At 48.2% G+C, this 16,446-nt stretch overlaps 1 protein-coding gene across 1 annotated transcript in view; it reads left to right on the top strand.

Annotated features, from left to right (window-relative positions):
• The first annotated feature begins 3,461 nt into the window (after positions 1–3,461).
• The window catches only part of NCOA1 (nuclear receptor coactivator 1), a 37,038-nt gene continuing 24,053 nt past the window's right edge, over positions 3,462–16,446 (top strand). The window contains exon 1 of the mRNA XM_026846366.1: positions 3,462–3,624. Within this exon, the coding sequence (XP_026702167.1) occupies positions 3,606–3,624 (19 nt within the window). The 5' untranslated portion in view covers positions 3,462–3,605. The remainder of the gene's footprint in view (positions 3,625–16,446) is intronic.

Below are 16,446 nucleotides of genomic sequence, written 5' to 3'. Positions count from 1 at the left end.
TTCAGGTTGGAAAAACCCCTCGGGATCATTGAGTCCAACCCTCAGCCCGACTCTACACAGTTCTCCCCTACCCCACATCCCCCACAGCTCATCCCAACGGCCCTGAAACCCCCCCAGGGATGGGGACTCCCCCCTCCCTGGGCAGCCTGTTCCACTCTCGCACCACTCTTGCTGGGAAACATTTTCTCCTCCTGCCCAGCCTGACCCTCCCCTGGGGCAGTTTCCAGCCGTTCCCTCTTGTTCAGTCACTAATTCCCTGTGAGAAGAATGATATATTGATGCACTGAGCAAACCTCAGGTGTATTTTCTATCACTTAGAGCTCATACATGATATTCTAGACAATAAATGTAAAGGCTATGGTGTTGCGGGAGAGAGACATTAAATGGCTGTTTGAGGATTTTTGTTTATTGCACTATTTGGTTGCAGCATCTCCCTTCTGTAGAGTTCACGCACCTTCTTACAAAGGCTCAGAGGTTTGTGGCTTAGCTCTGCTATTAAATTGCAGTAGACGTTTTGATAGCACTTGCAGCTTCATATTCCTACCAAATTCTTCTGTAATCATGTGAAATATTTCCTCTTTTTGGCTGAGTCATTTGAGTCAGAGCCCTGCAGCCCTCACTGCTGTTCTCAGGCTGGTCTCAGAGCCAGACCTCACCCCAGAAGTGAATGTGGGGTGAAGCTGGTTGTCCTTGAGTCCCCATGACAGAGCCATGTGTAGCAGGGTGGGCTTGGACACCTCTTCTTGAAGGAACTGCTCCCCAGATGAACGAGCACACACGTGGCTTTGCTTCATCTTGTTTTCAGAACGAAAAATCTCTTGCGGTTAGTGTCCTAACCCCTAAGCACCCCAAAAAAGCCTTCTGCTGCCAACACCAGGGGTCTTAATATACAGGATGAGGAACAGACTGATCACAGAGAAGCAGAAACTTCTGGATGAAGTTTCCTTCCTTGTCCAGACACAATGAGGTTTTACATCCACGGAGCACCTACAAGCATTTTTAGAAGGATTGACCCAAACGCTCGTCGTTGGGTTGACCATCCAACCCCTAACGCTGGAGCTGAAGCATGTTAACCAAAATCCAGAAGAAAAGTCCTCACCAGTTCTGCATAGTCCTTCTTTCAGCTCATCTCCCAACTCACAGCGTGGCGGGGAGGGACCTCATCCTCCTCCCCAGGTTGACCAGAGTCCTCTGGAACATACTCCGGAGTGAAGTGAACTTCAAAACTCCTTTGTTGAAACCTGGGAGGTTTAACTATTGCTTTTGATGATACTTGGGAGTCATAAAGAACAGCCCACTGCTGTAATATTCTCATGATGCTTTTATGTAAGGAAAATTGGCCAATTCTCCCTCCTACAATTTGAAAGTTGCCACAGCAACAGTGACATTAAGGGTTTTCATGAAATGAGCTCACCCACAACAGAGGGATTTTTTATTTTTTTTTTTTTCCTCTCCCCTCTGCTATTGCTTTTTGGTTTGCAGGAAGAGCTAGTTAATTTGACCTTAACTAAAATACTCGCTCAGCTCCTTCGAGAAGCATTTGCCTGCCCATTGCTGGAGAATGCGCCAGCACCGTGTCACCGATACCTGTGCAGAAAGAGGCCGAGGTCCGTGGGTGGAGCCAGCACTTCTGCAGCAGATGAACATCCAACCTGCCTGTCACGCTGGTTTTGCTGCCTGAGACCCCTCAGTACCTGTTGGCAGCTGCCTGCCAGGGAAGTGAGGGCTCTTGCGCCCATCTGAACCCGTTGCAGAGGCATTTCCAGGTCACACCATGTGTGTCCCACGGAAGGTCTCACTCATGGACTTCACGGGACCGGCGACCCAGGCAGAAACACAGTTGGTGTTCTCCACACCCGCAGCTGGCTTTGCTTTTATTTTTTTTTCCTTTTTATTTTGATTTTGCTGCTCTGCTGAGTTAAAAAGAAGGCGAGTCATTCTGTCGCTCCTCTGGGCAGTCGTGACACCTGGAGAGAAACAGGCAGGAGGAGGAACGAGGTGATGGAAACTTGGGAGGTACGGGGAGGTTCATCACGAAGTCTCATCCCTATAGTTGTCAGATTGTTATGTGAGAACAAGTTTACGAGGCAGAAGAATGCCCAAGAGACAAGGCCTACCTGTTAGACCAGGATATTGAGCTAATAAAGTGGAATTAGGAAAGAATAAAATCTGTGCAGCCTACCTGATTTGCTCCTTAGAGGTGGTGCCTCATCCCCTTTTGGACACATACGGTTTCTAAAGGGTCTCTGCAGATTTATCAAGGTATGTTCATCCTCTGGTTGGCTTGTACTTTCCACAGATAAAATAAACCAAACCTCTTCTTGAAGCCTTCAGCTGTTAGCAGAGCTTCTTTCACCACGTAGCACAATGCAACGGCGTCTGTGGTGGGACACAAATGTCCTGCTGAGATGGACTTTTGGGTTCAGGTTTTGTAACCAGTGTTTTCTCAGCCCCTCCCTGAGCAGCGGGGCCTCTCTGAGGCCAGAAACATCTCACCGTGCCCACAGGCATCTCAGCAGCTCCTTGGTGTCTAGGAAATGTTAGGAAATGTTAGGCCTTTTCAGGCAGGACATCTTAAATAGGGTGCTGGGTGTCCTGTGACGGCGCAACAAAAAATAAGGTGGCTTATTGAAAACCAACCTGATAAAAGGCATCACAGGTGGTGTAGAGCTGTGTTGGGCATTTTGAGGTGTCCTCATTTCATCCCGTGGCTGGTGTAGAGGAAGGTATTTAGGGAAAGTGTGTCTCTGTGTGTCTCTCCCATATGCACAGTTTGTTTTGATGGTTTTGATGCTTGTAACATCTTTGGTAGAGGAATACGTTACAGTGTCCAGGGTGGCTTCAATAATGGCCATGTCATAGCACATAAATAATATATTTTCAATTCCCAGAATTTACAAATAGTTGATGGGAGAGCATTGAGCTTCTGGCTTGGCTGCAAGCTAAAAGAAAAGCTGCTTTTGCTGGTACAAAAAGGTTGATCTCATGAATATTTTTCATCTTCCTCATGTCACCGTTGATTCAGTTTCACTTTGGTGAACTCTGGTGGATGTTGTTAACCTTTATGTGTGAATTTAGGATTAAACTTGGCAACAGCTGTAATAGTGGCTGTGGAAAAATAAGAGGCTGTATATAACTATTTTTGTTAGAATTCATTTATAACTATTTTTGAGAGGAAGGCAGAGTCCTGAATGTTAGGGGTCTGGCTTTGTTGGGGGTGTCTGGCTAGCCCTTTGTGTCTCCCTTGGCGTTAATTTTGATTATATGCATAAAAACATACAAAAGCCTGAACGAACTCCCCAGTATTTTGGAGATACTCAGATTATAGCACGGTCATCACTCCACCCAGTACTTTTATTTTTGGGTTCTTGTCCAGTGCCCAGTTGTGACTAGACTGAGCAGCAGGAAAAAATCATTAACATGACTTTTAATTATTATTTTTTTCTTTCTCTACCAGCAATGAAAAGCGGCGACGGGAACAGGAGAACAAATATTTAGAGGAGCTGGCGGAGCTGCTGTCTGCAAACATCGGGGACATCGACACTCTGAGTGTCAAACCTGACAAATGCAAGATCCTAAAAAAGACAGTTGATCAGATCCAGCAGATGAAGAGGTTGGAGCAAGGTAAGGTGGCAGCATCCTGCCTTGGCTTGTCGGAAAGCTTCAGAGTAAGAGCGTTCTGCTACCCTTCAGGTGCTAAATTGCAGCAAATAATCACGCCTGAAGTAATGAAAAATCACGACATCATCATTCCATTTGCAGTAGTTTCCCTTCTCCCACTTTTCTGGAAGCAGTAATACGGAAGGGTGTGCTTTGCCTTCGTTGCTTGGTTCATTTGAGATGCCACCTTTGTTTCTGGTGCAAGGTGGTACTTTGCGTTTATGATTCATCCTGAAATTATTCCTTCGATTAAAATACTCAGAAGTGCTTGTTAAGCTTTCAGGATCAGGCCCATTAAGGGCTTATCAGCAATACTGCTATTAACTGTATGCAGAAACCCCTTTTTATGGCTGGGTAAGGTGAAGGACAGCTAGCTCTGCCACATGCTGTGAGAGACTTGGTAAAGAACCATGTCACCTTGTCAGATCTGTTCTCCTGCCAACCAGACAGATTAGTGGGGACATTAATCCACCTCCCGTTGGTGAATACGCCTCTGTAACCAGTGAACAGAGAAGAGATGCTTGAGAAGCCATATAAAGGTTAAAATTCACCCCAGGTGTCAACTCACAGACTGAAATGTGGAAGTCCAAAGGGCTCAAGTGATGCCCAGGAGAAGGGGTGAGGTGTATTAAGGAAGGAGTGGGACTTGTTCAGGTCCTTGCAACCTCAGCATCCCTCCTGGAGCTGCTGTGGGTGGGCTCCAGCCTGCTCTGCACTATACCTGCCAAGGGCTGCCCCTCTCGTGCGCTCAAATACTTTGTCCTTCGTGCAAACATTTTCTCCTTTGTGCACAAGGTGAGTCTTGCTCTGTATTAGCCTGAGAGCACCTCATCCGTCAGGCGCTGCCTTTGCCAGAGCTCCTGTGGCACACTCCGAGCGGAGCCGTGTTGCCTCATAACAGATGTTAAATTTTTCCTAAGCCCCGTGGCTGGGCTGTGGGTACATACAGGTGCTCCATAGAATCACAGAATGGTTTGGATGGGAAGGGACCATCAAAGATCATCCTGTCCAACCCCTCTGCCACAGGCAGGGACATCTTCAACTCCATCAGGTTGCTCAAAGCCCCCTCCAACCTGGCCTTGAATGATTCCAGGAATGGGGCATCCACCACCTCTCTGGGAAACCTGTGCAGTGTCTCATAAACATAACCCCCATCAGAAACAATTTATTCCTTATATCTAGTGTGAATCTACCCTCTTTTAGTTTAAAACCATCACCCCTTGTCCTGTCACGAGCCAGGCATTGCCAAAGGTCCTCCTCGCTCTTATTTTAGGCACCAAATTTTGGGGCAAGCACGGTGGCAAAACATTCGACTCACATTGCACGGACTTGCCCAGGCTTCCCAGTGAACCAGAGCAACTGCTTTTAGATTTCATCCACGTTGTGCCCAGGCTCTGAAAGGAGTTTGGTAGCGGGCGAGTACGCCCAGGTTCCTGCTTGCTGCCACTTCACTGTTCATTAGTTTTCTTGACATTGCACAGCAGGGCTGAACATTAACTAGGACAAGCACTACTTTAAAAATATTATGCCTTGAGCTTTGCTCTGTGTTGCCAGCTTATCTAGTGCAGCACCAAATTACCGAAGAAAAGGAACTTCACCTATTATTTGTTCTTAACAGTTTGTTGTGAAAGCATTTCACATGAGGAGGTACGAAAAATACGGCAAAAAGTCAGAATATTTGTGGCCAGAGACAATCTTCTGTCCTTGTAGTTATATCAAATGTTAAACATGTTTCTCTGCCTGCGTCCTTCCTCCTCCTCCTCTCTGTTTCTCAGCCATAAAGCTGATTAATATTTGCTAACTAGGATGTGGTTTTGTTGCTAAAGTGTTGTGAGCGGTGACATATTCTGCAGTGCGTGGCTGTGCTCCTTCTAATGCTTCGTTAGGAAACCCACATGCAGACATGATTTCACGTAGCAGAGAGGAGCCAGGGAGTTTGAACTTTGCAGTGAGGTGTTACAGCACACTCAAGATGTCCCAAGAAGTCACAGAATCATAGAAATCCCAGCAAATCATAGAATGGGTTGGGTGGGAAGGGACCTTAAGGGTCATCTAGTTCCAACCCCCCTGCCGTGGGCAGGGACACCTTCCGCGTGATGCTGTTCAGCCCAAATATAAGCAAAACCCATAAGCACCAGGGAAAACGATGCTAAATCTCATAGCGGAGCAGATTTCAGTGAAAAAAAAAAAACAGCCCACGTCCTGCTATTAATTTAATTAATAACGTGCCAGGCGCGGAGCCAGGGAGCTTGGGAAGGGGCAGGTGGTAGCACTGGGGGAGTAGGGACATCCCGGGGGGCATCACCCCCCTGCTGCCAACCCTGGAGGGTTTGGAGGTCACATCCCACCAGCTCTCTCCCTACCCTGCACCTCCGCGGCGGGTTGTCCTCGGTTTTAACCCGCAAAGGGGTGGAGGAGCCAGCAGAAGCTTGCAGATGGATCGCACGCAGGGGCTGAGCCCTCCCTCCCATCCCCCTGCCTGCTGGGCTGCTATTTAAAGTATGAAGCAAATGCTTTTAGAAAAGATTCCTAGGTCTGGCCACCTTCCAATGTTAGTAATGTACAGTTGGCAGAACAAGCGGTTTGCGGCTGTGGCAGCAACCTGAAATTCATCTGCCAAGACAGCAATAAACGCAGTGGAGGAAGAGGCCAGACAGTTAATTTTTCAGCCTTTGTCCGTCCCGCAAAAGTTTTTTCGATTTTTTCAAGTCGAGTGGTTTTAGTGTTAGAGCCCTGAACAGTGCCTGCGCACGGTCGCTCACTGAGGAAGGAGAAAAAGCCACTGATGTCTGTGAGCGGAGTGGAGGTCAGCAAGGGGAAGATCTCTGTGAGCATCCTGCCTGGGCTCCATGGAGCAGCAGTCCACCTGTATGGACCTCCCTCCCCTTCGCCTTCACGTTGGCATCCCATCCACACTGGAGAGCCTCTCCTGGGGTGGGTCCTTTCACAGAATCCCGGAATCACTCCGGTTGGAAAAGCCCCTCGGGATCATTGAGTCCAACCCTCAGCCCGACTCTACCAAGTTCTCCCCTACCCCACATCCCCCACAGCTCATCCCAACGGCCCTGAACCCCCCCCCGGGATGGGGACTCCCCCCTCCCTGGGCAGCCTGTTCCACTCTCGCACCACTCTTGCTGGGAAACATTTTCTCCTCCTGCCCAGCCTGACCCTCCCCTGGGGCAGTTTCCAGCCGTTCCCTCTTGTCCTGTCCCTGATCCCCTGGGAGCAGAGCCCAGCCCCAGCCTCTCTGCAATGTCCTGTCAGGAGCTGCAGAGAGGGATGAGGGCTCCCCTCAGCCTCCTCCTCCTCACACTGAACACTCCCAGCCCCTTCCCTGGCTCCTCACAGGATTGATTCTCCAGCCCTTCCCCAGCCTCGCTGCCCTCCTCTGCCCTCGCTCCAGCCCCTCCAGATCTCTCTGGGATTGAGGTGCCCAGACCTGGACACAACCCTCCAGGTGTGGCCTCACCAGTGCCGAGCACAGGGGACTGTCACCTCCCTGCTCCTGCTGCTCACACTAGTTCCAATCCAAGCCAGGAGGCCGTTGGCTTTCTTCTTTTTGCTGCAGATCCATGGCATGAGATGGAGCTGATGTCCATCTGTCACGCGGAGGTGAGCTCGCCCAAGGTGGGGTTAATTCAGAGCGTTTCTGCTGCAGTCAGAACCCAATGGCTGGAGGCAAGCTGGATGGCTTCACTGCTCAATGTGTGGCACTCTTGGGCATGTAGGGTTAGCAGAGGTGGCGTGAAGGCCGTTAGAAGAAGTCATCAGGGCAGCATGGTGGAGCTGCGTTGGAGTCAGGAGGCTGCAGGACGGGCAGGAGGCTCAGCTGCCGCTGTTAAGGCAGCTGATGTGTGGCTGCAAATGTAAAAATAAGGCATCTTGGTTGTACAGGAGAGTACAGAAATGAGCAGAGATAGTGGGAAAGCTGCACTGATGCACAGACCACCACTTGTTTTGTTCCTTTTCTGTAAAATGATGTAATACTTGATGCCTACCCTATGGAGGTTGGGGTCACCCCCACCCCAAGGAGAGGCAGAGCCTCAGCATCCAGTGCCCCTGCAACACTCATCTCTGTGGTGGCAGGTGGGCTGCAGAAAGGTATTTCCTTTCCCCCCCCCAATGATTTTTTTATTTAAACACCCCAGTTTTGGGAGGGTGATAACCTTTGGCAGAGATCTGACCGAGATGGCAGCTGGCGAAGGGGTCATCTCATCCCCATTGTAGATCTCCCAACCTTGGCAGTGTCCTTTTTAAGATGAAGGCACCAAGTCTTTTCCCAAAAACCCTCTCCGTTGATCGGCTGCTTAATTTCCTTCCAGAGCAGGAGCATAAATGCAGCACCTTAACAAAATAAATCACAGAGCATCGAGCTTTTCCTTACGCCGCCTACCAACTCAAGCAGCCGCAGAGGGTTGCCCTTGAAACACCTCCTAAGGCATCACAAGCTACTCTACCAGCGCCAGCGTCCAAGGGCCCTCCTTCCTCCCATCCTTCCTGCCTTCGCTCGCTGGCGGTCGCTCCCGCTGTGCCACCGTATGTTCAGCTTCTGCCGGAATCCATGCGCGGAGCCGGCAGCTCCCTGCTCCAGGAGCAGCCACGGCATGGCTCCCAGCCCCGCCAGGACGCCTGGGGTGATGCTCATGAGTCCAAAAGCCCCAGCAGATTTACTCTGTAGTTTGCCAAAAGAAAGAATTTCTTCTGTGTTTGCTTGGATTTGTACAACCTTGAGTCACTGCTTGCCTTTGCAGTTCAAGGCTTCTCATGATCGAGGGTCGTATGACCCCATGTGTGACACCTTCAGCCCCAGTGAAACCTGGCTCTGCGGTAGTGGAGCTGCTGAATTTATTTTTATAGATGTATAAAGAAAAAAAAATATTCAGATCTTCATTAATGCAATTTTATTCTGTAATAATGCTACAGAATAGTGACCTGATTTGGGGATGTTTTAAAAGGGCACTAGGTGATGAATTAGCTTTCTTTCCCCGATGTTACTGTGTTAACCTGCAAAGATGACCCTCAATTTTTGAGTTACTCTGGGCAGGGAGGGGGAGAAAGCTATTTGTTGAGCCTTTATTTTAATAATTTTCAGAGGTTTTAGGGATAAGAGCATTTCTGTCTTGGAGTACACAAAAATTCCACATCTTGTTTTTCTGCTGCGTGGAGGCATCCTCTTTTGGGTCCAACAAAACCATGGAGCAGTTGTGTCCTCCTGACATCTTTTTATTTGTTGGGTTTTTTTCCTTGAAGTGTGGCCATAATAAGTTGGGGTCCTTCAGGCAAGTTTGTGTTCCTTTGTCACTAGGGCACGTCAACCCAAAAAAAGGACAGCCTTTAGTTTAAGACCACCCTCATTTGGAAGTTAAACTACTTGGGGAAGTAATTTTCCTTTTGGGTAAATGCAGTAGATTAATTAAGTGAAGTATATGAAATAACTATTGATTTTGGCTGCTGTGTTGCATACAATCAGTGGGCTGTCAATGACTTTCCTTTAATTAAGTTTCCCTGCTGTCTTGTCATATGCTTAGATTTGGCCCGGGATTTATTTTGTGATATACATGTCCAGCTTCTAGCGCAGAGAGGTCCTGGCTCCTCAGCAGGACGTGTGGGAGCCTCTTCAAAATGAATGCTGAGCTGCTTCTTGGGTTTGGGAATACCAACACGTGGTGAGCTTTAAAAAGAGAACAAAAAAGTCTTGGCTTTGTATTTAGTGGTGGTCAGAAAATGGTGAAGTGGTGGTCTGGGAAGAGGCTTCTCCCACAGCCTTTGACAGTGGTGTGAGGTTTTGGGAGGAGGAGAAGAGGAGACCTTGTCCTCAAGAGCCCCTTCTTGTCCCAGCGGCCAAGTGATGTGGTACATTATTAAAGATCATAAAATTACTCCCATAAAACCACAAAGCGAGTAATTGCGTGCAATGTGTGGCAGCAAGTCACAGAGCTGAGGCCCCTTGGCGAGCTCTACCCCAAAGCAGAGGAACCCAGTGTGAAGCAATTAAAGGCTTTCAGCTGGTTTCTTCTGCCCAGGTCCAGGCTCCCACATCACCCTCAGTCCACAGGGTTTTGTGTCCACAGCCCCTGGGGACAGAGCTCTGTGCAGACTTCCTTTAGCTTTGAGGAAATATCGAGCCTAAGTCCGTGTTACTGAGTCTGCAAAGGAGCTGGACATCTCCAGTGCAGGAGTGGAAGTTCTCCCTCGCTTAGCTGTGTTTTGCCAGCATAATGTAGTTAAAGTCTTTAGGCACTTTTTTCTTCTGTTTAGGATCCTCCTAAATTGTCTGCATATCCTTGTTTCACCAACTCCCAATTTGAATGCATCTTTCTTGACATGCATTGAATCACAGGCAGTAATTCCAGTTTCTGATTAAATTTCTCAGGTCCTTGGAGCTGTTCCCTCCACACCACCAAGGGAAAGTACCTTCTACATGATGTTCTCTGCCTTGTTTATGCTTGCATTATTTCTAGCATTTTGTATTTTTGAATACTCTCCTTTCAGCTCTTCCCTCTCCCCATATTGTAATTCAGTATCCTCTTGGAGAAGCCTAAGATTTTTACCTGGGTGCTAGAATCTCTGTCTGGCTAGAACCATCTCATTTCCATAAAGCTTATTTCCATTTCTGATAGCGTTGTTGTTTGACAAATGGGCTCAATGCAGGGTCAGCTCTGGGATCTGCCAAGGTTGCTGAGGACTTCACCCAGTTGCGCTTAAGGATGGAGAAGCACAAGTGCTTTGGGCAACTCCAACACCTGGCAGGCCTTGTGGTGAATAAGATTTTCCTCCTATCCCACCTAAATTTGCTTCACTTGCATCCATTGCTCTTCATCTTCTCACCATCCATCGCTGTGAAGCATCCGGCTCCATCACCTCCAGAACTTCTCATAGGCATGGGCCGGCTGCTCTCAGGTGCCCCAAAGCCATCTCTTCTCCAGGCTGAGCAAAGCCCTTCCCTTGGCCTCTGGTCTCAGGTTCAGTGCTCCAGCCCTGACCATCTTTGTGACTTCCACTGAACTCACTCCAGTTTGTCTTACCCGGGGGTCCCAAAACTGGACACAGAATGTGGTGCTCACCTAGATGCAGTGCCCAGGCTGGCCATGCAGATGGAGCAGGCTGAAAACAGGAGCCCGTGGCTTCTCTACCGAGTACAGGTTGCCATCAGGAGAGCCAAGGGGGTGAGAAGTCCCATGGCCTCTGGACCCTGGGGATGTCCTGCTGCATTCCCACATCACATCCGAGCTCCTTCCTTGGTGGCCTGAAGACCTGCCCAAGGTGGGTGCTGCTGCCAGGAGGGCAGGGTGGCAGCACACCGTCACTGCTGCCTTTCTGCCTTGCCTGCAGAAATTGAGATAAACTCCTGGAATCAGAGAATTCAAGGGTAATTTTTGGTAGCTTTTATGTGCTGAGTCAACACCAAGGTCCTTCACTGGACCCAAAAGATGACACTTACGCAGTGGAGGAACAAGTTGTAGAGTTCTTGCATAGTCAGAGAAGAGATGGAAACGCCATTACTTGGAAAATCACTGAAGTGAAGGCTCAAGAAATAGCCTGAGCTCAGAGCATCCCGGCTTTCAGTGATGTATTATAAACCAAAGGTTAGGTCTAACATTTGAGGTTTGATTGAGGAACAAAAGCAAGCAGCAGAATGGCAACTGAGGAGCAATGTAAGTGGAAATGTCTCCTGGAAATGGAGTAAATGAAAACTGCTTTAAGGGGTTTACATTAATTAAAGGATTTTTTTTATTAATTAACTAAAACCACATTAAGGTTTGTGTCAAGTCTAAAATTAGATTGGAAACTCTTCGGGCTACAACTGTCAGCCTGGTGCTGTAGTCTCCTCTTTAAATGCATTGACTTTATCTGAGTTATCCTGATTTTGTTTGCTTCAAGGGAGGTCAGAACAGGGGAGCTTTGCTTTGGCCTTGGAGCGGTGTTTCACAGACTTTCATCCCTGAGGTCAGGAAGGACCTTCTTGGCCAGCGGCGCTGTCGCCAGGTGTTTGCAGGTGCTGGGGAGGAAAGTTCTTTCTTCCTCCCAAATCTAGTGGTTGGATTAACCCTGATGGAGCTGCTCAGACTACTAGAGGGAGGGATGCACGTCGCTTTCATCCCACCTCGGTGGCCAATTTTTCACCGTGTGTTAGAGGGCTACAAAGAAAGAAAAATAACCAAATCCTGGAGGCCAGATTAGACATCAGCGGGGAGGGGGAATTCCTCCTTGGCTTTGGTAGGTGCCCACTGAAAGCCCTCAAGTGTGAGGCTGAGCCAAGGTAAACAGAGTACAAACAGATCCAGTCCTTTTACCTGTTTAACTTCATCCTTCCAGGAATCCTTCTCAGATCCTGAAGAGGATGAAACCACCTACTCGTTTTTGTTGGAAGTGAGTTTCGGATCATTTCTGTGCCAGCGTTGCCCTTTAATTTGGTTTATTTTTCCTTCTGTTTGGTAATTACCACCCTTCCCTAATGTGTTTTTGTGAAGTTGTTGCTCTTGCTCTCTACCTTCACTTGACTTGTCCAACAAACCAAGTTCTCCTAGGATCTTGTTGTCAGATAGTTAATGCCTTTCCTTTAATCAACCCAGCAGCTCTTTTCTGTACTTCTTCCAACTGGATTTCATTTTTCTTGAGTGAATTGGCGTAGACTGTCATGATTTTTCTTACCAGATCTTACAAGTAGCGTTAGGTTGTTGCTGGTACCATCCCTGCTATGCTGGAAGTAACAGTTGTTGTCTTCTCTTATCACCTCCATTAAGCCATCCTCAACTTTTAGCCAAAGCTCATGTTCTCAGTTGATGAGTGCGTGACCTTTGAGTAGTAGAAAGTTAGCACAGTTTAGCAGAGTGATTGGGTAGTTTTTCTACCATTTGGTCCTCTTCCATGTCAACAAGTCAACCCACCCTCAAGTTGGTATTTTCTCCCTGCATGACTACCTTACCTCAGGTGCCGGAGGAACACCACTGGTGACCTCTCCTCATCCTGATGAAAACCACCTTTTTTTTCTCAAAACTGAGTTTCATGGAGCTTCTTGGGATTCTGTGCTAGATCTTGGTGCTATTCAACATCCTCACGGATGTGGAAGGACATACAGAATCATTGCTAGATCAATACAGGATGGGCACACAGGAGTGCTGGAAGGATGGTATCCCAGGAAATGGTGCTTTTCAAGATCTGGAGATCCTGGAAGCAAAGGTGGTCAATGTGAACTTGGGTTGTGATGAAAGGCAAGGTGGGCTTCTGTTGGGTGATGTTACGTGTGCATGGAGTGGGTGGGACAAAACTGGAGCTCCATGGAGTATCCATGCTGGAAGGAAGGTTGCAAAATCCAGAGAAGGCAGAGAGGAGAGCCACGGAAATGAGCCAGGGGCTGGAGAAAATGTCTTGCAGCTTGGAAGGTTGAAGAGCTCTGTTGAGTGTATCCAGGGGAAAAAAAAAAAAAAAAAAAGGAGTGGGGACATGGTGATGACACTATAAACACTAACAAGAACGGAAAATGCTGGCTACTAAAGAGGTTTTTAAATCCAGCATAACAGAGAATGACTCAAAGCCGAAGCCAGACAAAAACAAATTAGGACTCGGGCCCAGAGTTACAACTGGGAGGGTGATTGCTCTGGGAACCAGCTGCCAGGGGAAGCGGTGGGTTGCGTCAGGTTTTTGCCAAACAGAAGTTCAGGGCTTGTGGTGGTGGAAGTGGGTGAACTCTGATGGCTCTGTGATACTCAAGAAGTCAGACTGGCTGATCTAGTGATCCCTCCTGGCCTTCATCTCTATAAATCTGAAATTTTTGTTTTTTGGAAAATGCCTCAAGATCAAGATCCCCATCCATGGCAGCAACTTCCACCAGCACAAAGCCGGGGCGAGAGTCCTCCCGGCTTCCTGAGCATCCATGTGAGTCCCCTGCCCGGGATTCAAACCTCCCCGTTATCAGAGTAATTAATTGCACCTCGCTCACAGGGGTGAAGAGTTTGTTGGAGCAGGTTCAGGGAATTTCACACCCTCCCCTTCTCCTCAGTTTGATTTCAACGTGAAATGTTAAACGGATTGCATCCCTGCCCACGCTCTCCGCAGACATTTGTGAATTCTGTCTCTCCGTATCCTCTGGAATCTGTTTTATATCAGAGATTGATTTCAGATACAAACTCCCCCAGGTCAGTACTATAAAAATCTCTGCCTGTGCAGCAACACCAGGGAGCATCCTCTGTATATGTTTATTTTATGGAGCCATACCACCTACAAAGCATGTCAATAAAATTCTCATCCCTGCTCTGACAGTTTTAATCTAGCTGGCAGCTTAAATATAGACCGAGGGGAAGGGGAGGCTGCTAAGAATTGCACAGGCCTCTCCAAACGGTGCCTTTATTTTAACAAGTGAACATTTGGTTATTACATCCTCAAGCTTTTAAACATCTCACACTGTCAAGAACTAATAAATCCTTTAGCACCTCACCGTAAGAAGAGGATCTGATAGGATGTAACAGGCGTGTGGATCATGCGGAGAGTCATAAACCACCTGTAGAAATCACTCCTCCTCTTGCCTTCTGCTGTGCCGGATTAGCTTTTTTTTTCCCTTCTTTTTTTTTTTTTCCCCCCTCCTTGATTCAGTCTCATTTTTAAGAGATACATGAAAGGAGGAGGCAAAAAAAATCTCCTTTTTTTAAAGCCCTTTTCCTGACCCTCCTTACCCTTCATAAAGATGAACAAAACCTATTTTAATATTCTTCTTCCCCCAGGATGCCACCCCAGCAGGATTTTGCCTCCGTTGAGCTTGCTCTCCCTCTGCTCTGGACCCCAGTTCGTTTGGATGATGATCAGAAAGAGGTTCAGCCATGCTGGGAGCTGGCATCCCTTTGGGTCCAGGAGCAGGATGATGGGGATCCATCCCTCTTCTAGCAGCCACAATGGCAGCATCTTACCTGAGCTAGTCACCAAGTGTCCTGGGCAGGGAAGGAGGTTCAGAGGGAAGCTCACCCCAGCACATCTCTGCAAGTGCCCATCTTGATTATTGACCCATCAGAGCACCCGGCAGTGCAAGCATTGCCATGCCTAAAAAGCAAGAAGTAACACAATATATCTCTTTGTTATGGGGGAAAAAAAGACCAAAACAAAACAAAAAACCCACAACAAACTTGGAGCCAGCCATGCAAGTCTTTCAGTTTTCATTTCAGATTTTCCCCTGAACAAACTTTTATAGACTTTAATCCTCCTAATGCTCCTGCAAGCAGAGAAAATAAAAGGAGATTTGTACAAGGAGATAATAGCTTTTATTATGCCGAGTGGTATGGTTGGGCAAAGCAAACAAACTTGCTGGGACACGAGCATGAGAGATGCAGGAGCAGTCTCTCTCCCTCTGGGGCCACGTTATTCCCCAGTGCCCAGCTGCCAATCTCCTCATCTGCCTGCTTCTGCTTTCCCCAAGCCCCACGATTTCATTACAGGGTGTTTGGTGGCACTTAAAGCCTCACTAGAGCCTTGGGTAGAGAGACAACGACACCATTTGGATGGTTTTTAAATGATATTTCTCACCATTCCTTCTGCCCTTGCTATTTAGGAAGTCCCACCTTCCAAGATAGGTTTTCATTAATTAATTAAACCACCAGTCTCAGCTAACTACCCTTTAAATCATTACATCTGTATTATGATGAGCAGGGTTGGATGGACGCTGGTGGTGGATCAGGTTCCCCAGGCTGATGTTTGCCCCAGGTTTGATGCAGCTGCAGCACTGAGACAGTGAATGATGGGAGCAGGGAATAGTTTGGACCATCCCAAATTTTTGAAATAATGGATACGGTCCTTAAAAAAGGACTGCAGGTAGCTGAAACTTGGCCCTAGGTGCAGAACCCCATCGCATAGGGGGAAGTGAAGGATGGATATTCAGCCTTGTTCCTTACTCTCCCAGGACAGGGAGCACCCGAGAGTGGTGCCTTCCGTGCACCCACTGCGAACATCCAGCATCTGGGGCTGCACCTGCAGTTCTGAGGTAACGATCTCACGGGAAGTGTGAAAAGTTTGTTTTTGGAGGTGAGATCCTGCTGAGCAGGCTCCGTGCAGATTGACAAGAGAGCGGTCTTCACCTGTGTGGCTTGGTCTGTCTTCTCCGGGTGGATTCTCATCCCGTGTGTCTCCATCTTCTCTGGTGGCTTCCCGTACCACTCGGCTCTTTCTTCTTCCGAGTAGCTTCTCATACCACACGGCTCCATCTTCTCTGAGTGGCTTCTCATACCACACGGTTCCACTTTCTCTAGGGGGCATCCCATACCATGTGGCTCCATTTTTCTCTGGGTGGCTGGCTTCCCGTACCACTCAGCTCCTTCTCTGGGTGGCTTCCCATACCACACAGCTTCATCTTCTCTAGGTAGCTTCTCATACCATGTGGCTCCATTTTCTCTGGGTGGCTTCCCATAACACGCAGCTCCATCTTCTTTGGGTGATTTCCCATACCATGTGGCTCCATCTTCTCTGGGTGGCTTCCCATAGCTCACAGCAGCTTCTCCTCTGCATGGCTTACCATACCAGGAGGCTCCACCTTGTCTAGAAGCTTCCCATAGCACATGGCTTGCTCCTGCCCATCCCTGTCCCCCAGGGGCATCTCATGGCCCAGAGCTCCATTTGCACCTACTGACCACACTCACATGCACGTGTTACAGCCACCCCTCGGTTCATTTCCTCCAACAGATCCCTTTGGCATGGCAGAAAAAGCAAGTCGATCCCCTCAATCGCTGCAGATTGACAGCTCTCCCTTTGCAGCCCAGGAGAGACAGATGGGAGGCGCGAGAACGCCGGGTTTGGAGGAGTGGGGCT

Source organism: Athene cunicularia (genome assembly GCF_003259725.1).
Source record: "Athene cunicularia isolate RWA chromosome 3 unlocalized genomic scaffold, athCun1 chr3_part1, whole genome shotgun sequence".
Lineage (NCBI taxonomy): Eukaryota > Metazoa > Chordata > Aves > Strigiformes > Strigidae > Athene > Athene cunicularia.
This window is presented reverse-complemented; position numbering and strand designations above follow the sequence as displayed.